Source organism: Haliotis cracherodii, unplaced genomic scaffold, assembly GCF_022045235.1.
Source record: "Haliotis cracherodii isolate W230 unplaced genomic scaffold, xgHalCrac1.p SCAF_49, whole genome shotgun sequence".
In the NCBI taxonomy this organism is placed as follows: domain Eukaryota; kingdom Metazoa; phylum Mollusca; class Gastropoda; order Lepetellida; family Haliotidae; genus Haliotis; species Haliotis cracherodii.
In genome coordinates this window covers 74,163-99,330 of record NW_027266307.1, presented here as the reverse complement: position 1 = coordinate 99,330, position 25,168 = coordinate 74,163, and the positions used below count along the sequence as shown (strand labels likewise).

The 25,168-nt window shown below is 40.9% G+C and overlaps 1 protein-coding gene across 2 annotated transcripts in view; it reads right to left on the bottom strand.

The window, feature by feature from the left end:
• Window positions 1–6,130: 6,130 nt before the first annotated feature.
• Window positions 6,131–25,168, bottom strand: part of LOC139441918 (calcitonin receptor-like) — an 84,999-nt gene continuing 65,961 nt past the window's right edge. The window contains exons 8-14 of one of the 2 annotated variants that reach the window (XM_071222665.1): window positions 24,198–24,264; window positions 21,530–21,593; window positions 15,902–15,987; window positions 12,110–12,245; window positions 10,903–10,944; window positions 10,397–10,541; window positions 6,131–7,581 (exon numbers count right to left, since the gene is read on the bottom strand). In XM_071222665.1, coding sequence (XP_071078766.1) covers window positions 7,538–7,581; window positions 10,397–10,541; window positions 10,903–10,944; window positions 12,110–12,245; window positions 15,902–15,987; window positions 21,530–21,593; window positions 24,198–24,264 — 584 coding nt within the window. In that variant the 3' untranslated portion in view covers window positions 6,131–7,537. The remainder of the gene's footprint in view (window positions 7,582–10,396; window positions 10,542–10,902; window positions 10,945–12,109; window positions 12,246–15,901; window positions 15,988–21,529; window positions 21,594–24,197; window positions 24,265–25,168) is intronic. The other variant, XM_071222666.1, reaches the window with a different exon arrangement.

Sequence of the window (25,168 nt, the reverse complement as noted above, 5' to 3'; positions counted from 1 at the left end):
CGAGACCCGATGTAATCATAATCAAACACTGGGTTATAGCAAGTGAGTGAGGGAGTGAGGTTTTACGCCGCCTTTAGCAATATTCCAGCAATATCACGACGGGGGACACCAGAAATGGGCTTCACACATTGTACCCACGTCGGGAATCGAACCCGGGTCTTCGGCGTGACGAGCGAACGCTTTAACCACTAGGCTACCCGACCGCCCCAACACTGGGTTATAACATTCAAGGCCTTAGTAAGACTTTCAAAATGTTTTATGGAAGACATGAGGAAGACATTTCCAGGTTTGATGCATCAGCGACATGTACAAATGTAGTGCCCCATGCAATTCCTACTTTTACATGTTCCCGTGGGTTTTTTTCCAGGTCATTAGTTGACTTACTTTTGCATGTGAAAAGGGATGGAACATATATTTAATAACTCAAAACGGGGAATTTTCACCGGACATCAATTTTGTCACTGAAAAGAAAATGAAAAAGAGCAACATTGAACTTCCCGTATCCGCCTGTGTCGCTTCCTGCAGACCGTGGAACCGGGAAAACCATTGTCATGTACAGTAAAGTACGGTTATAACGAACTCAAAGGGACTACTAATTTTAGTTCGTTATAACCGTAGTTCGTTATAAGCATATATACAGCATAACTACAGGCAATAGTCGGGACCAATAAAGTAAGTTCGTTATATCCGTCAGTTCGTTATAAGCGTGTTCGTTATAACCGTAGTTTACTGTAATCTACTTCATTTCTTGTACTTTTCCACTTGGTTTCATTATAGACTAATAAGGTAATTTATTGCAGATGTCAGCGTTTTGAAGTACATTCGTGAAGTCCAAATACATATCTTTTATGGCAAAAACGCTAGCAGCGTGATGATGGACAGGGTAATTATTAACCAATTATGTTATGTCAACTCCACCATTACGACGGCGGTTTCTCGAGATCTGGCCATGAATCAAACACCTCATTCTAGAATGCTGTATATGAATATGTTTTGTGGTTGATTGAGAAGACTACATTATTTCGATAAAAGAACACTGAGATTCCCAATCACTAAATCTTCAATTAAATTGCATAATGCTTCAGTTCGATCTGTTGGTACGTGTGTAATCGCCATTGAGTCGCCCCTTCAGGGATATTTCAGCCATGGAAACTAACTACAGTATGTAAAGAGTCAGAGTCTTCTTGCAACGTCGACCTTGACCTTTCATCTCCATTAACCACGGACAGTAAATTGTCGTTGCTTCATTTTATATTAACGTTTTCTTTTTAAATTAATTTCCAGAAACGATTTCTGTTTTCTGAGTCATACGTCACCTTATGACCATCATCACAGTTTGACGTGTGGTGTGCGACTATATTATTGCCCTGTGATTCGTACATGTTGTGGCTATGTTGGAACATGTGTCAGTGTGTGTGAAATACGTAAGTGTGGGAGAGTGGATATACGACTTTGGAGTGAGTGTAGTGTGAGTGTGGTGTATGTAACGTGTTTGTGATGTGATGACTGTGTGATGTGATTGAAGTGTGTGTGAGATGTGAGTGTGATGTGAGTGCGGTGTGAGTGTGATGTGATTGTGATGTGAGTGTGGTGTGAGTGTGGTGTGAGTGTGGTGTCCATGCGGTGTGAGAGTGATGTGATTGTGGTGTGTGTGGTGTGGGGGTGTGATGTGATTGTGTTTGGTTGTTTGTTGTTTAACGCCGCTCTCATCAATATTTCAGCTTTATGTGTGTAATGTGTGTACTGTGATTGTGGTGTAAGTGTGGTGTGTGTGGTGTGAGATTGATGTGAGAGTGATGAGAGCGTGATGTGAGAGTGATGTGAGCGTGATGTGAGAGTGATGAGAGTGTGATGTGAGAGTGGTGAGAGCATGATGTGATGAGAGTGTGATGTGAGAGTGATGAGAGTGTGATGTGATGGGAGCGTGATGTGAGAGTGATGAGATTGTGATGTGATGGGAGAGTGATGAGAGTTTGATGTGATGGGAGCGTGATGTGAGAGTGATGAGGGCGTGATGTGAGAGTGGTGAGAGCGTGATGTGATGGGAGTGTGATGTGAGAGTGATGAGAGCGTGATGTGAGAGTGATGAGAGTGTGATGTGAGAGTGGTGAAAGCGTGATGTAATGGGAGTGTGATGTGATGAGAGTGTGATGTGATGAGAGTGTGATGTGATGAGAGTGTGAAGTGATGGGAGCGTGATGTGAGAGTGATGAGAGCGTGATGTGAGAGTGGTGAGAGCGTGATGTGATGGGAGTTTTATGTGAGAGTGATGAGAGTGTGATGTGATGGGAGCGTGATGTGAGAGTGATGAGAGTGTGATGTGATTGGAGCGTAATGTGGGAGTGATGAGAGCGTGATGGGAGTGTGATGTGAGATAGATGAGAGTGTGATGTGAGTGAAGTGTGAGAGTGATGGGAGTGTGATGGGAGCGTGATGTGATGAGAGTGTGATGTGAGAGTGATGAGGGCGTGATGTGAGAGTGGTGAGAGTGTGATGTGATGGGAGTGTGATGTGAGAGTGATGAGAGCGTGATGTGAGAGTGATGAGAGTGTGATGTGAGAGTGGTGAAAGCGTGATGTGATGGGAGTGTGATGTGATGAGAGATGAGAGTGTGAAGTGATGTGAGCGTGATGTGAGAGTGGTGAGAGCGTGATGTGATGGGAGTTTGATGTGAGATAGATGAGAGTGTGATGTGATGGGAGCGTGATGTGAGAGTGATGAGAGTGAGATGTGGGAGCGTGATGTGAGAGTGATGAGAGTGTGATGTGAGAGTGGTGAAAGCGTGATGTGATGGGAGTGTGATGTGATGAGAGATGAGAGTGTGAAGTGATGGGAGCGTGATGTGAGAGTGATGAGAGTGTGATGTGAGAGTGGTGAGAGTGTGATGTGATGGGAGCGTGATGTGAGAGTGATGAGAGTGAGATGTGGGAGCGTGATGTGAGAGTGATGAGAGTGTGATGTGAGAGTGGTGAAAGCGTGATGTGATGGGAGTGTGATGTGATGAGAGATGAGAGTGTGAAGTGATGGGAGCGTGATGTGAGAGTGATGAGAGTGTGATGTGAGAGTGGTGAGAGCGTGATGTGATGGGAGCGTGATGTGAGAGTGATGAGAGTGTGATGTGATGTGAGCGTTATGTCAGAGTGATGAGAGTGTGATGTGATGGGAGCGTGATGTGAGAGTGATGAGAGCGTGATGGGAGCGTGATGTGAGAGTGTGATGTGAGAGTGATGAGAGAGTGATGAGAGTGTGATGTGAGTGAAGTGTGAGAGTGATGGGAGTTTGATGGGAGTGTGATGTGATGAGAGTGTGATGTGAGAGTGATGGGAGAGTGATGTGAGAGTGATGGGAGTGTGATGTGAGAGTGATGGGAGAGTGATGTGATGTGAGTGAAGTGTGAGTGTGATGTGAGTGAAGTGTGAGTGTGATGTGAGTGAAGTGTGAGTGTGATGTGAGTGAAGTGTGAGTGTGATGTGAGTGAAGTGTGAGCGAGATGTGAGTGAAGTGTGAGCGAGATGTGGATCTGAATACAAGTAGACGATGAACAGAAGTCCTCTACAGTGTCGTCAAGTCACCCAACAATTCATCCAAACAATACCCCGATTAATAAGCTGATATGTTCTCTTAACATACAAACAACGACTGTTATGAAAAATATTAACAGTTATTTATTAACACAAAATATTACAGACAATGACGCGGCGTTACAGATGTCACATTAAGGATATCTGCTGACCTGGTTTTGTGTGTTCACTGCGCAACTGGAATTGTCGTGTCAAGAGCTCTATATATCTTAATTCACTGCATCGCCACTATGACGAGATGAATCACACTCGGGCTGAAGTCATATAGTAAAAAAATACAGCATAAAACATCGTTCAAAAAGTTAATTAGGCCCTTCTTTAGTCAGGTTGCGTGCTTGCGGCAACGGTTTATGAGAGTAGCGCCGCAACGTTCTTTTAAGTTTAAACAATGACAATACCATTTATCTCAACGTCACTGGGTGACGACCGCAGCGTAATGTTGCAGAAATGTATGTTAGTGCGAAAGTTTGCTGGTTTTTTTGCTTTGCTCACGATTGTGCATTAAAACATATATCGAGGAATACTCATTTTTTCTTAAAGATAAACGTATGAAGCATCTGTTGTTAAAAATATTTCAAATAGCTTTGTACCATTGATAAAGCTGTAATGTAAATTGTTTAACGCGGTAAGTGTTTGCACTTACAAACCTCTGTAGGAAGTGTGAATTTGACGCGGCAGTTAACAAGTGAGCTTTGCGCTACAAAATGCATACTTATCGCCTTCTTTTCCAACTTGGACAGGCGGTACAGGTGGCCCAGTTGTCTAAGGCGCGAACTTCGGTGAGTGAGCAACCTGTGACTGTGGGTTCGAATCCCAGTGTTTCTAGGTTTGTCAACACCATACCCATTTCACCAATGTGGTAAACGTCTGAAACCTGCATCAAGTTGGGCTGGAATCCCACATCAAGCTGACACATCGTGGTAAAACTGGACTTAAATGATATTCAGGAATACTTAATCCACAAAACAAGAGACCAGCGGGCATCCTTAAGACGGTACGCTTGTTCTGTAACCACGAGGCATTGTGAAACATCCTGACTTACATCTCGATACAGTGACGTTAAAGCACATTACTAAGGATACAAAGTTTACATGTGTTCACGAAAACAACATGTTGTGAATCTTATAATTTTAAAACGTCATAAATACATAACATACTCACCAAAGTGATGTTAAACCTGACAGACTCAGAGTGTATAAGTCTGGAAGGTAATTTAAGGGACCGACGTTTAGTACAATATCTGAAAAACTATTGGACCTACTCCAGTAAATAGAGGTTATCACGCGAGTGTGTTTGGGGATGGTAAATATCCTGCATTAGGAATAAACATTGTATTTAGCGAGCCTTGGCGAGCTAAATACATAGTGTTTATTCCTAATACAGGATATTTACCATCCCCAAACACACAAGCGTGATAACCTCTTTATCATATAATGTCATTCTGTAATTCTGTGCTTCAAAATCGCTTTCCCTCACTCACAAACATTACCGAAACATTGCGAGTTTTCCTGGAATGCGCGCATTATTATTTATTACGTCACAGGGTAAGTGATATGTCAGTCGGACAGTGACAGTAGCCAATATAGTTCCAACTGAAATCTGTTTCTTATACAGTGGCGAAGCAACATATACGCAAAACAACAATTGTTTTTAATTGCCTTTCGCGGCAATCCATCGGTCTGTCCGCTAGAGTAACTGCCCTTTGTCAAAGGGAAGCTACTCTAACCCTAGTCTATGAGACGTCACGGCCACGGTCAGACGTTGAAAGTCGGTCTGTCCTGTCATGATGATAAGAAGTGTAGTCAGATGTACACACAGCGACAAAACGAAACAAGGTAACAATTCAAACATATTTCCGCCAAATCCAACTATTTTAATTTGTGGAGGAGGTTTCAAGCCTCAGAGGTCTACAAGCACAGATATGGCTACTGATCCCGCTTGGCTAGGACTAGTGCCCTCGCCAAATTGTTTCGAAATTTATATCTCCAAAGTTGCCAAAACTTATAAAATGCCTTAGCTACGTCACAGTTAGACACAGATTTTCAGAATATTAGACTGTTCTTTTGATAATGATAGCAATTATCCCTGTAGTTTATCCAGATTCCCGATGGTTAATTCTGACTCGATCGCCGAATGACATGTTTGTTTATAAACAGTGAAAGTAGTCCCTACTTGACCTTTGATATTTGCATCTCTATCCGCATATGACCCCAACGGATATCGTTTTTATCCGTTGGCTTTATCCTGCCGAGAAACCTACCCATTATATGATAAAAGTTGGTATAAGATTATTAAACAGTCCTACACTGGTGGTGGTGATGGAGTGGGTGGGTGACCTGGTTAGATGCCGCTATTAGCAATATGTCACCAATACCACAGCAGGGGACAGCAGAAATGGGGTTAAAACATAGGACCGTTAGACAGTTCATCAGGCGATGGCAGCAGTGTCATGGTAGTGGAGACACATAATACCTTGACACAGCGTGTCGTCACTGATTTTCACCTATCCATCCATATAATTTTCACCGCTATTTTGTCTTTTCGAATCAGTGTCTTTAAATAATCGAGGCTTGATATTCTCTAGCGCTTTATATTCAATAACCCACACAAATCCTAGCCATAGATACTATTCCTGTTATTGTCAGTAAAATTAACAAAGAACCAAAAATATGTCCTGTCATTATTCCACGTCAGACGGTGTCAACAAATTAAAGGGGGGCACAGGTGGCTCAGTCGTCTAAGGCGCCGCGATTCGCTGAGTAGAGTTGCGTCCCTTGGCCACGCCAGAAACCTATGATTGTGGGTTCGAATCCCGGTTCGCCCTGATTGTGTTTGTAGGTTTGTCAGCACCATACCTGCTCGTGGGTTTCACCGAAGTGGTAAACGTCTGAGACCTGCATCCCTTTGGGCTTCCCTCCCACATTAAGCTGACACGCCGTGATAGAACTGGAATACTGTTAAAAGCGGCGTTAAACCCAACTCACTCACTCACTCAACAGATTTAGAGATTACTTTGTTTGAAGCGAGACCCTATACATTTAGCATAATATAAAAATCAAGTGGTGTTTGAATCAAGCTTGCAGGAACTGACATTCTGCCCGAGAACAGCCCTTAAGAGGTTTAGATACAGTTGAAACACTGCTATGTACAAAACCTAATGAGCGAAGAAGTTCTATCACACCATACATTCAACAATGACAATGTAACATGAAGACTATGTCGACAGTGCATGTGACAATGGTCACCAAACAACACTAACGTCAAAGATAGAAAAGCACCATATTACGAGTTCGCGCGATCAAATGTGAACACGTGACTGAGCATTCAGAGCTAATATTTCCATGTCTAAACATCAGAACTGTAACAATGGATTTCTGGAATGATCAATGTCATGTACGCATGCGCAGTGTCACGTGTTCCTCGGAACTAGCTTCGATGCGCTGTAGTCATCTGATATGAGAACTGGTTCTAGTACATGTATGCGCAAAATTAATCTTTCACGAGAACTGTTTTTTTCAGTTTATGGATGCGTAGTGTAAGCCTGGTTTTCGTTCACGTTTCGTAGACAGACACTGCCTCTGTCTATATGTCTGATTGAAGTTCCTTGGCATTTTAATAGTTTCAAGAAGGATTTTCCAGAGTTGTCCTGAAATAGCAAACGCAATAAGACCCTTCTCATTCACGAATTAAACCAAAATGTTTATGGGGTGAATCAGTCACTTTCTGTAAATGGCCAAGTCTGATGTGACGTACTTCAAATAATGTTTCTGTATAGAGGAGTAACACGTCGATCCAGAGTCATCTGGAACTGTCCAAAATGAACATCCTTGAAACAACTTCTGTATCAATAAAATTCTTTGGCTTTCCAGAAAGGCCTCACGGGGCGTGAGCTGTTATCAGTGTGTATATACGCTTGTCTTAATGTTGTAAGAACTGGGCTCAGTCTTTGTCAGTTGTTATCTGAACTGGGATTCATCATGCACTGCATCTCCGCGACCTCCTGAAACAAACCACACAAAAACCATAAAAAGAAAAAAGAAAATATAAACATGAGTAAATACTTGGGGTGGTGCACTGACATGTTTCCATGACGGTACACATTTAAAAATAGTACTACACTATGTTGTGTTGATAGCACGAAAAGGTATGTTACAGATGGGTGAGTGAGATAGATTTTACGCCGCTTTTAGCAATATTCCAGCAAAATCACGACGGGGGACACCAGAAATGGGCTTAACACATTGTACTCATGTGGGGAATCGAACCCGGGCCTTAAGCGTGATGAGCGAACGCTTTATCCACTAGGCTACCCCTCCGCCCATGTTACAGATGAGGAAACAGATGCAGGAATAATTTGTTAATGACGACATATTGAAAGAACAATCAACTTTTTTTTAGAAACAGTCGGTAATAACTAGTCCGCCTGTAAAATTTATATACTTATTGATAGTGACTGGGTAAGGTTAGTTTTCACCGGCTCCAAGAATATTGCATCATTATATATTCTTGAAGGGGGCACGGGTAGCCCAGTCGTCTAAAACACCGCGATTCGCTGTGCAGAGTTGCGTCCCTTGGGCACGCCAGAAATCTATATGATTGTGGGTTCGAATCCCGGTTAGCCCCGATTATGTTTCTAGGTTTGTCAGAACCATACCCGTGCTCGTGGGTTTCACCGAAGTGGTAAACGTCTGAGACCTGCATCACTTTGGGCTTTCCTCCCACATTAAGCTGACACGCTGTGATATAACTGGAATACTGTTAAAAGCGGCGTTAAACCCGACTCACTCTCTATGCTTTAAAAATCGTACCCGTTTTGGGAAACGAACACGAGCCCTCGGCGGGACAGGCGATCGGTTTAACAACAATGTCACCCAACCGCAACACATGTGAATATGGACAAATTGAACACTAAGTATTGGAACATCTACTGGAACATCTACTGGAACATCTACTGGAACATCTACTGGAACATGATAAGGCAGTGTGGACAGACATGGCACTTAGCTATAGTCAAAGACCATTCGTAACTGACGGGATTGTCAATAAAGAATGCTATCATGCGGTGATTGGAAAGGAATGCTAGAAGATGCTAGAGGTACTAGTCTAGCGTTGTGCACAGCCACTGCAGGTGGTCACAGCTGAACGACACTGCATGCATATGCATCAGCTGGTCAGACTAAGCAGCTGATTGGATCATGCAGTCACGTGGTCAGTCAATCAGAGGTATGTTGACGAGAGGCATGCTTGTGGATCAATTAGCTCAAATACACATATAAAGAACTTACAGTGATGACTACGATTTTTAACCTTGTATACTTATCGAATTATGTTATGGGAACAAATACCTTTTTGTCATCGTTGTTATCCATTTAAAATGTCAGGAAATATTATCAATAACCACTTGCCAACTGCTGTTTGCTGCAACAGCGGGGGTATTATCGTAACCTGTTTCATGCACACTTCAATACTGTTGAGTTTTTAATTCAGTGGTATCGAAAAGGGCTAAACGTTAGTGTTTCCTGTCACAAAGCGTGTTTCACTGAGAGCAATAGTTGATTAAGTCGATAATAACGGGCTTCCGCCCATAGCAACAGTCGCAGTTCCACAGATATCAATAATCGGTAATACTGAAGTTCCACAAATAGCAATAATCGGTAATACCGCTGTTCCACAGAGAGCAATAATCGGTTATACTGGAGTTCCACAGATAGCAATAATCGGTAATAACGGAGTTCCCCAGATAGCAATAATCGGTAATAACGGAGTTCCACAGATAGCAATAATCGGTAATAGCGGAGCTCCACAGATAGTAATAATTTGTAATAGCGGAGTTCCACAGATAGCAATAATTGGTATTAACGGAGTTCCACAGATAGCAATAATCGGTAATAGCGGAGTTTCATAGATAGCAATAATCGGTAATAGCGGAGTTCCACAGATAACAATAATTGGTTATAACGGAGTTCCACAGATAGCAATAATTGGTAATACCGGAGTTCCACAGATAGCAACAATTGGTAATAACGGAGATCCACAGATAGCAATAATTGGTAATAACGGAGTTCCACAGATAGCAATAATTGGTAATAACGGAGATCCACAGAGAGCAATAATCGGTAATAGCGGAGATCCACGGATGGCAACAGTCGGAATACTTAATAACCGTGTTCCACTTGTAGCACAATCGGTAATAACGGTGTTACACAGAAGCACTGATCCACCGATAGAAACATTCGTGGTCAGTTTTATGTACCAGTATTCAGTTATTAGTAATATTCGTAAGAGACACTTATTGAGTTTCATTAAGCCATTTGTGATACCGTTTATAACGTAATAAAGGTCACGGTAAATCTTTCAAAAAGTTCAATGATAGACATACGGAGGGCCTTTCAAAATTTGAGGCATCAGTGACCAAAATAATGTCAGATACAATTCCTTATTTTGACTTAACCGTGTGTTTCCGTTCCCGTGTTCCTGGCACATGTACAAATAAGCAAATTGACGTGCCTTTGCATGTGTTTGCGAGAAGTGCCACGGGTAAGGCAGGATTCTCTCTCTATTTCGCGAACACTTGGTAGCATCACTTAAGTGTGATTCATAAACACATGTTAATGATATAGTCTAAATCGCAAATTGTACTTTTTATAGCAAATATTTGTAACAATTATTAAATTTTATTTATCATTATATGTGTATTTGGGTTTTCTGGGTTTTTCTGGGTTTTTCGGTGAACATGCTGAGAGGGACATAATTATCTTTGCACAAATTAACCTGTGATTTAGTGGCATAGTGCCTTGAGGAGGAGCGGCCACTACCGTTTTTGATCAGTGGTGGCATGGCGACTGTGCTTTCCTCCCACGGTACGGCAGTGGTGTTTGTGAGACTGCGCCGTCTCTCCGAGTAGCCCGGATCATAGTTATGGCGTACCTGATTCCACTTCCGGCGGAGCACCGTCATCACCTAAAATAGTTCACAGCAGCATTCGTTAATACATGACTCTATATGAGAGACTACTGTTTTGCGTCGTACCAACTGTTTAGAGGCTATTATCGGCTCTTAATGAACAAATATAGCCTCGAAAACACGTGTTTAGTTGTGTAGCGTCACAAACTGAATTAACAATATTATCTGAACATAATTTTTGAATCAAAAATGAAAATGTAAACGGCTTAAGTATATGAGATATTTCAATATATCATTTTGTTCTGATTAATAATAGAGTGTGTTAAAGGTCATATTGAAGATATGTTGGTTGGCCCAAAGACTGAATGGCGAAACAAGAAGAAAGGTAAAATGTGAAGTCAATGTTTTTATACTTTACCTCCCCATTGAAGAAGCAGAAAATTAGCGCTACAAAGACGCCCTGTGAAAAGAAATGATACATTTAGAAAGTCCACTCTGTTTATAATTCAAAGGCCATACATGCAAAATTTATGAATATAGATAACCAGCATCTCCGTCTAGACATGATGAATTAACTTACACCATTCTGAACTGTGACACTGTTTACGACACAGTTAAATTAAGACAGTATATAAATTTGTCACATCCCATAAATAATGTCTTTGTAACCAAACCATGACACTACATTTCGAAGCACTGGGAAATTCTGTGCCCGGTGATGTAAGCACTCCCTGGTAGTGAAGGGCTGCAGAGACTTTGCCAAGTCTTATGGTATTTGGATTTGAAATATTAAATGATTAGGAATTAAATTATACATAAATTTAAACACTGTTCGCTATTTGAAAAAAAATGTTTGGGATCCTGTTTTATTTTTGAAAAGCATCCGTCGTCAAAATAATCATTATAGAATTATTGACAATACAAAAAGCCATGTAATGATAATTATGTAGATACTCAATGTTTTAAAAGCGCATATCATCACGAAATTATCTAATACGGGGAAGAAACGCACCGCAACGCAGATAGTATGTAGGTATTCTGTATGATGGCCCAGTCGTCTACAGTTTAACACCGCTTTGAACAGTATTCCATTTATTTCACGGCTTGATGTTGGATGAAAGCACGAAGTGATGCAGGCCTCAGACGTTTACCACTAATATTGCTTTATGGAACGAGATAACTGTAATTTCTTTCCAAACCAAACTTGCAACTTGATGGGACTGACACGGCCAGTATTCCAGTAATTCCACTATTCCAGTAATTTCACAGCATGTCAGCTTAATGTGGGATGAAGCCCGAAGTGATGCAGGTCTCAGACATTTACCATTTTGGTGAAACCAACGAGTACGGGTATGGTGCTGACAAGCCTAGAAATATACTCGGGACGAACATGGATTCGAACCACAATCATAGGTTACTGGCGTGCCCAACAGGTAATTGCGGAGCATGAGACGACTGGGCCACCCACGTCCCTCATTACATGCAGTAGACATAGGCCATCTTGACCGACATGTTTGTGCAAGCGGGTTTGTCTGTTCCTTCTGCATCTTTGTCTGTACCAGGTGGCACAACATGGTACAACACTTTACCACCTACATGAGATAGGCTGGCGGGTTTGTCTGTACCTGATAGGAGACGAGGAACGCTGAGACCATATTGAAGATGTAGACAGGCCTGGGTCCGCTGTTTGGCCTGAAGGGGATGACAAGGTATTGGAGGCCAAGGAGGGGGATGAGGATCAAGATGGCCCGCACAGCGCGTCTGGGGAGAAAAAAAACTGACCATGAATGCTTTTCTTTTGTTTTATTTTGCATCTGTGAATCAACACTTTCTTATTGTGTCTTACCTGTGTAAACAGAATCGATAAGATTCGTTTAACTGAAGTTTCATGATCTGATATCAATCGCTTTCAAATAACTATAGCCCCTCTACTCATTTACCCAACTGACCTAGGAATAACGGATGGGAATTATTATTATTATTATTATTATTATTATTATTATTATTATTATTATTATTATTATCAAAATAAAAAATACAGCAAAGAGGGTTTGGGTGATCCTGGCACAGTCAGGCTGGTTAGGCTCATCATCAGTTCAGGGCCCTCTACACGCAGTCCAGACAACGAATGGGACTTCTCCCAGGAAGCGCTGCCTAGTCAAACCCACCAAGAACTTTTCGGAGAATGTGAAGACATAATCTACATTTCATATTTACATTTTGATGCAAAATCACACATTGACGGTTTCGAGTTGGAAGTGACTGGTCCTGAGTAGCGAACAGAAAGCCTTGAAGTTCAGGCCAGACGACTTCATCCAAGCGAAGGACTCTGCAGGATTGCTGATCTTCTCAACACACTGCACATAAACTCGAAACAGTGGTCGTTCAGAGTCTGGGCCGACTTGATATGGCACTTCGCTTGGTTGACACTCATTTCTGTACCGCCCAGATGTACAAAATCATCAACAAAACCAACACTGACATTGAGATTATGTCCAACATCCTTGGCTCGTTTTAGAAAATTGTGGAATGCCTTGTTTTCATCATGAGTCTTGACATGCTTCACAAGAGGATTATCAGACAAATAAATGTGACTGTGCATTAGTGCACAAAACAATTCTATCATGAAGAGCCCCAACGTTAATCAAACCACGTCCTCCCATAATGATTGGTAAATATAAGCCATTGAGGGAAGAGCGATGGTGGTGGGATCTATATATTGTCTGAAATGATTCTTCGTGTGAGGGTGTCAATACCCTGAATTTCTTGTTTTGTCCAATCAACAACACCAAAAAATATGAAAGGACGGGTACAGCATAAGTATTTGTGGCTCTTACTTTGTTGCGAGTGTTCAGCTCTGAACTCTAGATTTTCTTAAGTCTACATTTGTACTCTGCCGGAAGTTTGTCCTTGATATGGGCATTCTGGAGTTTATCCCTAATCTGCATCCCTAAATACGTATAGGCCTGACCTTCCACGAGATGGTCAATAACTCCTCCTCCAAGTAAACTGACTTGCCACGTTCATTATTATTATTATTATTATTATTATTATTATTATTATTATTATTATTATTATCATCATTATTATTATTATTATTTATTGACACAGAACTCTCCACAAGACTGTATGACAAGAGGGATGGCTTCAACTTTCCAACAGTCAACTTTATCTTTATGTGGAGCAATATTCCTGCAGCTCCAGCTCTTGGAGTCTACATTTCACAACTTTTGAGGCCAGTCGGGCATGCTTTTGCCTCCACGATTTAAAAGAGCGTCGTACGACTCTTACACAGAAGTTATTTGATAAGGTTACAACATCGAAGGAGTAAAGCTTTCAAAACGTTTTATGGCAGTCATGTGGAAGACATTTCCAATTGCAAGTTTGACGCATTAGTGACAAAAAAATGGTGTCCGATGCAATTCCCTATTCTGACTTGTACTAAATGTTCCCGTATCCTTTTTCAACCAAACATATGACATGCCTTTGCATGTGTTTGTGACGGTTGCCACAGGTGGGGCAGGATACGCTCACCATTTCGCCAACAAACGCGTCCCTTTTTGGCAGAAATTTGTGATAAATTTGGAATGGGATTTGTCGCTTATACGTATCTACATACATTATTATATTTAATAACGATATAAGTGTATTGTTCATAAACATTATAATTTTATATACACAGTTTCATAACTTAATAAAAGGCGACATTAAGTTAACAGTTCTATTTCATTTCATAATACAACGCAGATTTCTGTTCTTGCGAATATGGAAAGAGTTTCGTCGCTTGTATTTTTTGTGTAATGTTTTCATTTCATATCTCTATTTTCTCCTCCATCAAACTTGCGAGCACCACTCATTCTCTGTGGAAGATTGTACGGAATTCCTCTTAGTTCTGTGATCAAATTATCTAGTTAGAAAACATTCTGCAGCGACCCAGTGTCTGGTGCTCTGTCAGTCGTATGGTTCAGTCTTTAAGCTGTCATCTTCCTCGTATATGGCTTTTCAAACAAGCCATAAAACCGCTACATTGATTAAAAAAACTAATTTGGATTTGGCATCAACGAATCTGAAAAACCACAAAATAGTTTGATTATTGTATGAAAAAGACATGTTGTTTTAATCGTGTTGACCTTACTGGTAATAACTGGGCTTTGTATTTGGCCACGAATCAGTTATCAGAACATTCGCCACCGATCGCTCCTTCGAGACTCTGATAAGTATGGATATAACACATCTGTTAAGCGAGCTATATCAGTCAAATCATCAGTTAGTAATTGGTTGTTTCTCCAACATAAACAGTTAGAGGCAGATTTAATGTCTTGGTCCAGACATTTCTTTTGTTGTACACAGCATTATTTCTAAAAAATGGCACTGGGCTTATGATGGAACTAGTGGACTTACAGTAACCATAACACGTCAACGCCTGAGAATAACAAGTCTTGGTTATCCGCCCATATTAAGCATGTGTTTATGAATCACTATCCAACTGTGATGATACCCGGGCCCACTTGCACAAAACGATTTTAGCGCTAAGATTATCGTAAGCCTATGTTAACGTATGGGAGTTACGGTCAACTTAGCGCTAAGATCGCTTTGTGAAAGTGGGCACAGGTGTTCGCGAAGAGGTATCTTCCCCTCGTCACAAACACTTGCAAGTCAAATGTTCACCTGGAACAAATTAAAAACGGATCATAATTATATTGTAAAAGTCAAAATGAGGTACTGCCCGTACATTATTTTTGGCACTTATTTTGAAATGTCCTCCACATGTCTACCATAATACTTTTGAAGCTTTACTAAGGCTCTGTACCCTTATAAAACACATCTTGTGTAAGAGTCGTTGAAAGAGCATGCTTCATTGGATTTCATATGTTATGAAATGTAGACACACAAGTCTGGAGCTCGACATAGCGGGACCTATTATATTTGAAAAGTTGAAGTCATCCCTCTTGTCACATGGTGGACACTATGATGATGTCATGATCGCACCCGAACATCGCACCCGAACATCGCACCCGCATCCATCATATGATCATTAGGAGCCGCTCTTGTAACACTTCAATGACAGCACAAGACATAACACAGTAGAGGGGGATTCCGGTTTAGAACTGACCAACAGCAACCTATGCTGGTCGTAAGAGGAAAGCAAATGGATCGCGTAATCTGGTTCGGTTGATTGCGTATCATCGTACCCTGATGCTCGCAATATTAATCACCGGATTGCATGCTCCAGACTTGATTATTTTACCGCCGTCATACAACTGGAATATTGCTGAGTGAGGCGTTAAACAAAAAAAACAAAAAACAAAAAAGTACATTCCAAGCTTTTAGAAATATTGAGTATATTAAGAGGTTTACAGAATCACTGGTTGCTAGGTGATATGAAAAACTAGCAAATAAAAGGCGATATGACGTACCTATTCTGGTGGTTTTCACTTGAGTTGAAGGCACGTAGTTTGGAACAAAGGATACGTAGAATATTCACCAGAAATAAAAGATTGACCTGAAATGAAATTGGGATGAATTTAAAACTCTGCATTGGTGACCATTGCACATTCATGATAAGTGTTTAAGCAATAACTAACTTTATCATGGAAAAGTTGAAAACTCACTTTGTTTTATAATCTTTTCAATTGTTTACAGATGAGATATAAAGTGACCTATCGGTAAGAATATATGACAACAAAATCACACAGATAACATATTGTCTGATAAAAGATATCAAGTATTCAAACTTATTCCACTTTTTGCTTACGATCTTAAATAAAGATACTGTCCCAAAGCCATTAGGTAATGAGAGCTAAATAGATTTGTAAACGTAAAACATTAAGAATCAGTATCACGGATCCTCAATGTTTGAAGGAGCCGACTTTTAAAACTATCACCTTATCGCTGGACTTGCGGTCTCCTCGAGATAAATTTGATTTTCAATTTTAATTTTTTTGTGCAAAATTCTTGCTAAATTGGCTCGTAACGAGGACACAGTATCCTTGCCAGTGAAACTGAAAACATCGTCTCATTCACTTGGGATCAGTATCTGCAAAGTCTGAACTTTTACAACAAAATAAAAGGATAAAGCTAGAGCCCCCAAACAAATTTAATCATCATTACTTCAGCGGTTAATTAGATATCTCTTTCTATAGTGTCTCTATCATTTTGGTTCCTTTCTGATTGATGAGTTAGTAAAGAAGTCCTTCTGCTGTAATCCCAGCTAGATCGGCGTGCTTCATTCCATCAATAGGCGAGGTATTGATCAGGGGCTTACGGATGTGAAAGAAGACGCTCAGATCAACGTTTACGACATCTGTGTTTGATAACAACTGAAGCACCGTGGACGACTGTAATACTTGATTGTAAATGTCAAAAGCGGAAACGGTTTCTGAACTGAATAAATGTACTGAACCATCTTTGGAATCAATTTTACAGGTCCTAGATATAGGATGACATGCAGTTGTTTACTTAAGACCTCTATATAGCTAATATCAGCATAATATATATACGAGGGGCATTCAAGTTCTGCAACTTCAATATAAAACCAAGTCGCAGAATATCTTTGTACTTTTATTTTTCAATATAAGCTTTTAATACCACTTTTATAGAAATCCGCAGATTGGCCCTCTAACCACGCCTCTGTGGCAGCCTTTATGTCCTCGTCATCCTGGAAGCGTCTTCCACATAGGGCAGATTTCATTTGCCGGAACAGGAAATAGTCACTGGGGGTTAAGTCTGGGCTGTAGGATGGGTGATTTAACTGTACAGCCCAGACTTAGCCCCCATTGACTATTGTGACGAGGACATAAAGGCTGTCAGAGAGGCGTGGTTAGAGGGCCAATCTGCGGATTTCTATAAAAGTGGCATTAAAAGCTTGAAGGACAAATGGAATAAGTGCATTGAGGTGAATGGAGATTATATTGAAAAATAAAAGTACAAAAGATATTCTGCGACTTGGTCTTAAATTGAAGTTGCAAAACTTGTTGAACGCCCCTCGTATATGTGTACATTTAAACACGTATGTCGTGTATGTACATCATGTATATAAATTGCAGTAAATACAAGCAGCAGGACATCGTAAATTTTGTGCTTTTCGACAACGTCATGAGCTTGTGCCCATGAATCATTGTCACATACCGCACGCGGATCAAACACATGCAAAGGCAAGTCAATTGTGTTATGTATGACGTTAATAAAGACATGCATGCATACCATGACTGGGTAATTTATGGATGGTATGTATGACGTATGTGCATGATGAATATGCATGAAAGTGGAAGTGTGGAGTATGCATGAATGGAAATAAAAGCGACAAAACCCTTTCGATAGCTACACTAAATCTCTGAAGAAGGCACAGTCCATTGTACGTTTCGACAATATCATAGGCATTTCGAAATGTCCTCCACATGTCTTCGATAAAACATTTTGAAAGACCTGTACTGTGCATGCTGAACCCACGGTCTATATACTGCCAATGGATAAGAAATATTTAGCAATATTCAATTAAGACAAAAAGATTGTAGATATTTGATTGTGAATACTGATAACTATTAGGAAAGATGAAGAGGGATAACGGCAACCTTTGACCCACGTGATTTGCATGATTTAAGTGATGACCATCATTAAAAAATGTTTATAAAGGTTATGAGGTATGTTCACAGGAATTAACTTAAGACTGGACTTTGTTCACATCAACACACTCAGGACTTATAATAGCACTGAATCAGTGTAACATGTATGGGGAAGGCTTGATATAGAGGTTTTCAGAAAGCATTTCTACAAATATAGAACGCAGTCGGAATCTTCCAATGGATTTTTGATTATGGAAAGGGTTTTGTCGTATTATATACATCTTTGAACATGAGCAAGTATTTGGCCCAAGCTTAATTTCCCAGGGAATGTATTTGGGAGTACAAATATATTGTAACAAAACTCACGTTGGGTCAAATTGTTTTTTTTTCTTATATGTTAGCCCTTCCTGTGTTCTTGCCAAAAGTTGATAACGTGTACGTGTAAGAAAGAAAATGGGTTTGTAGTCAACCGCCATATCTTCCGAGCTTGATTTTCGGTAGTCCTTCAGTAACCCCTGGATCCATTCTCGTGGTTCTCGCGATCTTACATTACCTGCACTTGATTTTCATTAGCCAGTTTGATTTGCAACGCTATTCAGGCCAACGGACCAATCAGAACGCGAGTTACAAATCAGCCTCAATGATGGTTTAGCGATATCAACAACATGGCGACGGTCCCACTGATTACGTCAGAGATTGCGAAAAAATTCAACATTGAAAAACTGACTGACACGCAAAACAAAGCTCTGAAAAGTCTTTTTGATCGGAAGGATGTCGTCATGTCCATTAAAATAGGCAGTGGTACGTCCTCCCTTACTCATTTCCTTTTCCCTTCTCTCGACGTTTGATTGGTCGGTAAAATGTTGATGAAAATCAAGGGCAGGTAATCGGTGATCGCGAGAACAACGGAAATGGATGCTTCTATGTCGCAGCCAAGGGGAATTTTACATGTGGAAGTGCCAAGCATCTCACACCTTCTTGGCTTCGTGTCGGCGTTGTCGCACTGATACCGAATCAGCGAAGGTTTCTCGGAGCGTTATCGTTTCTTTCCAAAGTGTGATTAATGGCAAATGGATTTGATTCTCAACATGCTGCATTTTGTTTTCGTTCAGTCTCAATGACTGTCGTATGAATTCGGTTAAGAAACTTACGTCCATTCACACATTAGTGTCTCTATCTCCTATAACTCACTGAATAGGTAAAGGCGACTTTAATAATGTCAGCTGATATCGGCTAATGGACCGCTTCCATGGGTGAAATACAATAATTTATCAAATATACGGCCAGTGCATCGTTCATGTGTGGTGGTTTTAAGAAAACTGCACGCACAAAAATAAGTGTATTTTTACTACATTTCTCAATCATTTGTGATTGGATGGAATTGTATTTTTCTTCTATTTATCGTTCTGTTCAACTGGAATGTCACAACAAATGTCATTAATCCATGGCTCTTTAGTAGATTTTCCTTGTTAGGACAATACTGTTTTATTTTGAACTGTTTGTTTGTTTGTTGTTTAACGCCGCACGTAGAAATATTCTACCTATATGACGGCGGTCTGTAAACGATCGAGTCTGGACCAGACAATCCAGTGATTGACACAATGAGCATCGATCCACGCAATTGGGATACGATGACATGCATCAACCAAGTCAGGACCCGTGAAGATCCGGGATAGCATAGGTCTTCAGCAACCCATGCTTGCCGTAAAAGGCGACTATGCTTGTCGTAAAAGGCGACTAACGGGATCGGATGGTCAGGCAAGCTAACTTGGTTGATGCATGTCATCGATCCCAATTGCGTGGATCGATGTTCATGATGTAAATCACTGGATTGTCTGGTCCAGACTCGATTATTTACAGACCGCCGTCATATAGATGGAATATTGCTGGGTGTGGCGTTAAACAACAAACAAACAAACCAAGTCAGCGAACCTGACCACCCGATCCCGTTAGTCGCGTCGTACGACAAGCATAGTCACCTTTTACGGCAAGCATGGGTTGCTGAAGACCTATTCTAACCCGGACCATCGAACGAGTAAGTAATACACATATGAACACTATAAGAATGATGCCATGTTGTGAACAACAGTGAACAGGTGACCAACGGAAGAAACAACGTACGCGGGCGAGGTCATGGGAATTCAATATCTCGTGTTTCGATCATTCAAGTACCGCCAATGAGTGAAATGGACGTTTCACAACCATGCAACTCATTCCGTAGGTGTTCTGTCAGGTGCAACTCTGGCCACGGAAGGACATGTACATTCAGGTTCCACAGGAATGCTGCCGTTACACTTCATGCATGCGTAATGATAGCATTGCCGTGTTAAAACAATGACGTAAGCATGATTCTTAACAACGTGTGGCTGTAGAATTTCATCACAACAGTTTTTGGGCCGTTAAGCTGCCTTGCACCTGAACCAGGTTTGTTGTACATAACTTCGCTGCCACTGCAAAATCTCTCAACTTCTTCGAGAAGCTTTAGAAGTTGGTGTACTAATGACAACAGGGCGGACATATAGCCTGGCAGTGGAGCGTTTGCGCGTCACAACAAAGACCCGGTTCGATTCTCCACATTGATGTTCGATAAGGGCAACTGGAAAATACTGAAAATTGAACTCATCCGATTCCAATTCTGATGACATTTGATGTGTTGGGCGCAATTATACCTTCAATGACCCAAACCGCCCTAAAAGTCAAATATCATACCTACCAATTGTGATGCCAAGAGCGAAATGAATTTTTTAAATATGTTTTTTTATGAAATGTATCAACACGTGCGCAGTTACGTTTTGTCCCAAATTCTAACGTGTAGCGACATTCCATTGATTACGTCATTTAATGCTATTACGTCACAGTGGTATAGTCCTGTGATGTCGTAATCTAAAGCATGCAGCGGTACAACTGCGTTTCCCAAAATACATGTCGTCAAAGTACCCCGGTATATGACAGTTGCGCAGCGAGGACAAAAAAAATTTATATTTACATATAGGCGGGTATCCCAATAGTTGAAGCGTTCGCTCATCGTGCCGAAGGCCGGGGTTCAATTCCCAACATGGGACCAAGTATTCTGGTGCCCCGCCGTGATATTATATTGCTATATTATTGCTTAAAGCGGTGAACAAACCAAACTCTCTAACTCACTAAGCAAGTGAGTGAGTGAGTTTGGTTTAACGCCGCATTAAACAGTATTCCAGTTTCATCACGGCGTGTCAGCTTAATGTGAGAGGAAAGCCCGAAGTGATGCCGGTCTCAGACGTTTACTACTTCGGTGAAACCCACGAGCACGGGTATGGTTCTGACAAACCTAGAAACACAATCGAGGCGAACCGGGATTCGAACCCACAATCATAGGTTTCTGGCGTGCCCAAGGGACGCAACTCTGCACAACGAATCGCGGCGCCTTAGACGACTGGGCCACCCGTGTCCTACCACCCCCCCCTAACTCACTAAGATGTATGTTTGTGTATAAAGGATACCCACCACCAAGGAGAGCACTACAGGACCAATCACAGCCCACATCATCGAGGACTCGAATAACCAGCACCTGAAAAAGGAAATTCACTTTAGAACGTGTCGTAAGAGGCGACTATATGCTTGTCGTAAAATGCGAATGGCCTCCGTGGTCTAGTGGTAGAGCGTCCGCCCGGACAGCGGAAGGTCCCGGGTTCGATACCCGGCCGCGTCATACCAAAAGACGTTAAACGATGCTACTTGTTGTTACCCTGCCTGGCGCTTGGTATTAAGGGGCTAAGACAAGGACTGGTTGGCTCGTAAAATGAAAGCAATAAAGAACATGTCCTTCTATTTGTTCTTGTTATGCTTTGAGGACACAGCTCAAACTGAGGGTGAAAAAGAAATGTTGTGAAATTTGAATATGTCCATTCAACCATTCAACCACCACTCTTTCCTGCATTTGTAAAAAGTAATCTGTGGCTAGGTATATTTGTGTAATACTGCATTGGTTCAGTGGGGTAAAAAATGAATCTGCAACCAAATTACCCCTACCATGTTTACAATGTTGTACATTTGTGTCGAGATACGAGAATTCACTGATTTTCAATGTATTTGTGTATGATTATGCGAAAAATACATATATATTTTTAATACTTTTAAACCAAATTATATTTTTAAAATGGAACCATGTAGAAGTATTCTTTGTGTGCTGACTCAGCGCCTGAACATTTCATTTTGTGGATATATTATTGCTCCGCGTCCGGGTAAGGCCTAAACAATCTATGCTTGTCGTAAGAGGCGGCATAATGGATCGTGTCAACGTTCCCCGACGGGTTTGGACGTTGCTGTTCATACCATCAATCACGTGTTTGTCTCACCCATAATCGATTTTTTAAAGGTCATCGTCATATACAAAAAACACAACATAGTAACACCAAGTAAACTCGAAAGCTTTCGACCAAAACACAATTATGTCGATCTATGATTCCACACAGGGAAAGCTATTTTACCAGCGTGATTACTGTTTAATGGGTGTCCAAAGCTATGTATGTTATATTTTACGGAGTTATCGATAAATAAGTATTGTCTCGTCCAACATTAGCGAAGTAATTTCAAATAGTGTCATACGACTCTTGATCAAAAGGTATTCGATCAGGGTTTACACTTTTCAAGGCCTCAGTAACACTTTTTAAAGGTTTTACTGTAGTCATGTGGAAGACGTTTCTATATTCTGACTCATCAGGGACAAAAATAACATCAAATGCAATTTCCTAGTTTGACTTGTAACATATCTGGGGTTTTTTTCAGGTGAACAATTGATTCGCCTCTGTATGTGTTTGTGACGTGTGCCTCTGGAAGGGCAGGATATATATACACCCCCGCCTTTTTAGCGAACACCTGGTATCATGACTACCTAATAGTGACTCAAAATTTAAATGATCTATGCAAGAGAAGAACCAGCCTAGATTTTCTGCCGAAACAGATTCCACCCTTGGCTTATAGGGCAAATAGAAGTGGAAATTATATGGATTGACCACTGAAAATCAGTGATGAAACCAGGTGTTCGCGAAAATGGTCAGCATTGTCCTGCTCTGCCGGCAACACCCGCAATCGACACAACGTGCATGGTTGGTATGTATCGCTTACGATATAGTCGGAATCGCACAATTGACTTTGATTTAAGCAGAGATTTTGAATGATTACGGAAAGAGTTTGTCCTAAAATTTGTTGACAACCAAATCTGATCCCTTTGTCAATGCGGTTACGTCTTCAGAATAATTCCCCATCCCAGTTATGATCACCAGTGGATAGTCAGCCAACGGACAGCAACACTTAACCTACAGTGAGCTTCATGATCAGGTGGCGGACACATTCGTCACTTCTCACCACTAACCTGCAAGACACCTCGTCTCCCTAGCGATCAATATTGTGCGCGACAACATGACGAACCGACCACAACGTGCGTTTGATTATAGGTACTGGATCACGAATTCCTCCTTAGTTTTATTGACATGTATCTAATCTTTTGTTAATGGAAGTCGTGCAACACGTTGACGATTAGTTTCGCTTTATCCGTTTGCTCGAAGATGATACCAAGCGACACTGTAGCTCACCTGGATATGTAAACCAAAACCGCATTGACATTCAAAAAAACTTTCAGCAGAATACTGAGAAAACAAATGAATTTTTTAATGATTTGAACAAAATATGACGTCACCATCATCATCAGAATCATACATACCAAAGTTCTTCCCTTCAGTCTGTCAAATAATCATTTTGAGACAATTTAAGAGCAAGGTCAAAACGGAAACGTTCAGCAAAGATTACGTTTTTAAATTTTGCAAAAATAACTCCGAAAAAATGTTTGGAAAATATTGTATTTTAAAAGACCAAACCATAATTTGCATTTTCAATGTGGCTGCTGTGGCGGTAACATGTAAAAGGGACAAGAACCTTTTGAACAAATTGAGTTGTCGACATTGGTTGGAAGAAGTATGTAGTTTCAGTGCAATTGGTACAGCACTAGTGGTTTCTAAGGAGAAAATGTTTTTGCCTCATGCCGAACAAACAGGCTCCAATATAAGACTTGTTTTCAGTCAGGTGAGCTACATATGGCCATGAGCAGCGCACGAGTCGTCATTCGGCTTGTTCCGAAGTGACACGAGTGGTTCTGAATGGAGGCGAATGCACTTACTTGACGTTGTCAGCATCACTGGTTCCACGAAGGCACGCATATATTAAAGTTGGAAATATTGGGAAAACTGAAATAAAAGGGTTTGATAGCATTTAGTATATCATTGTACAGAGAAGTGGCCACAACGTTTTATTCCATACGAATAACACATAATATACTCACTGCCAAAAGAAACATATAGAGAAGTATGTAAGCTAAGAATGTATGTACTCACTGTGAGTGAGTGAATATGGTTGTACGCCGCTTTTAGCAATATTCCTGCAATATCACGGCTAGGGACAACGTCACACATTGTACCCATGTGGGAAGTCCAACCCAGGTCTTCGGTGTGACGAGCGAACGCTCGAGAAAATGTCTCGATTACATGAAAAAGGTCATATTGGCGACACTAAACATTACTGAGCTGAACTCACTGTAAGCATGTACAATGTGTGAAGCCCATTTCTGGTGTCCCCGCCGTGATATTGCTGGAATATTGCTAAAAGCGGTGTAAAACCATACTCACTCACTCACTCACTGTAAGCATGGACATCCCCGTGCCATCACTGATTTTCAGTGATCTATTCATTTTATTTTCACCGCAATCTTGCCTTTTACGCCACTGGAATTTCTTTCGTTGAAAATTCGAGAAAGCATTGACGATCTACCAGTAAATGTCATCCAAATTATTAAAGGCAGAGCCTTTTGTTTCATATTGAAGGGATGTCAAAGCATCCTGTTGTAGGTGTGAAAATAGACCTAAAGAAGGTATTATTTCACATTAGTGTTTATCCTTCAAAAAATATTTGAATGTGCTGCATGTGCCTAGTGTTAGCTCAGCTTGTCTTGTCGTGTGATCTATTGTAACCACTTGTCCACTTTAACCTTTTGTATACACAAAAACAATTAAGGCGGCAGTTGTATAGCAATTACATACGTCGTGTCTCGATGGTTTTAATACATGCACTTTGGCAAGACAGAAACCTATAATC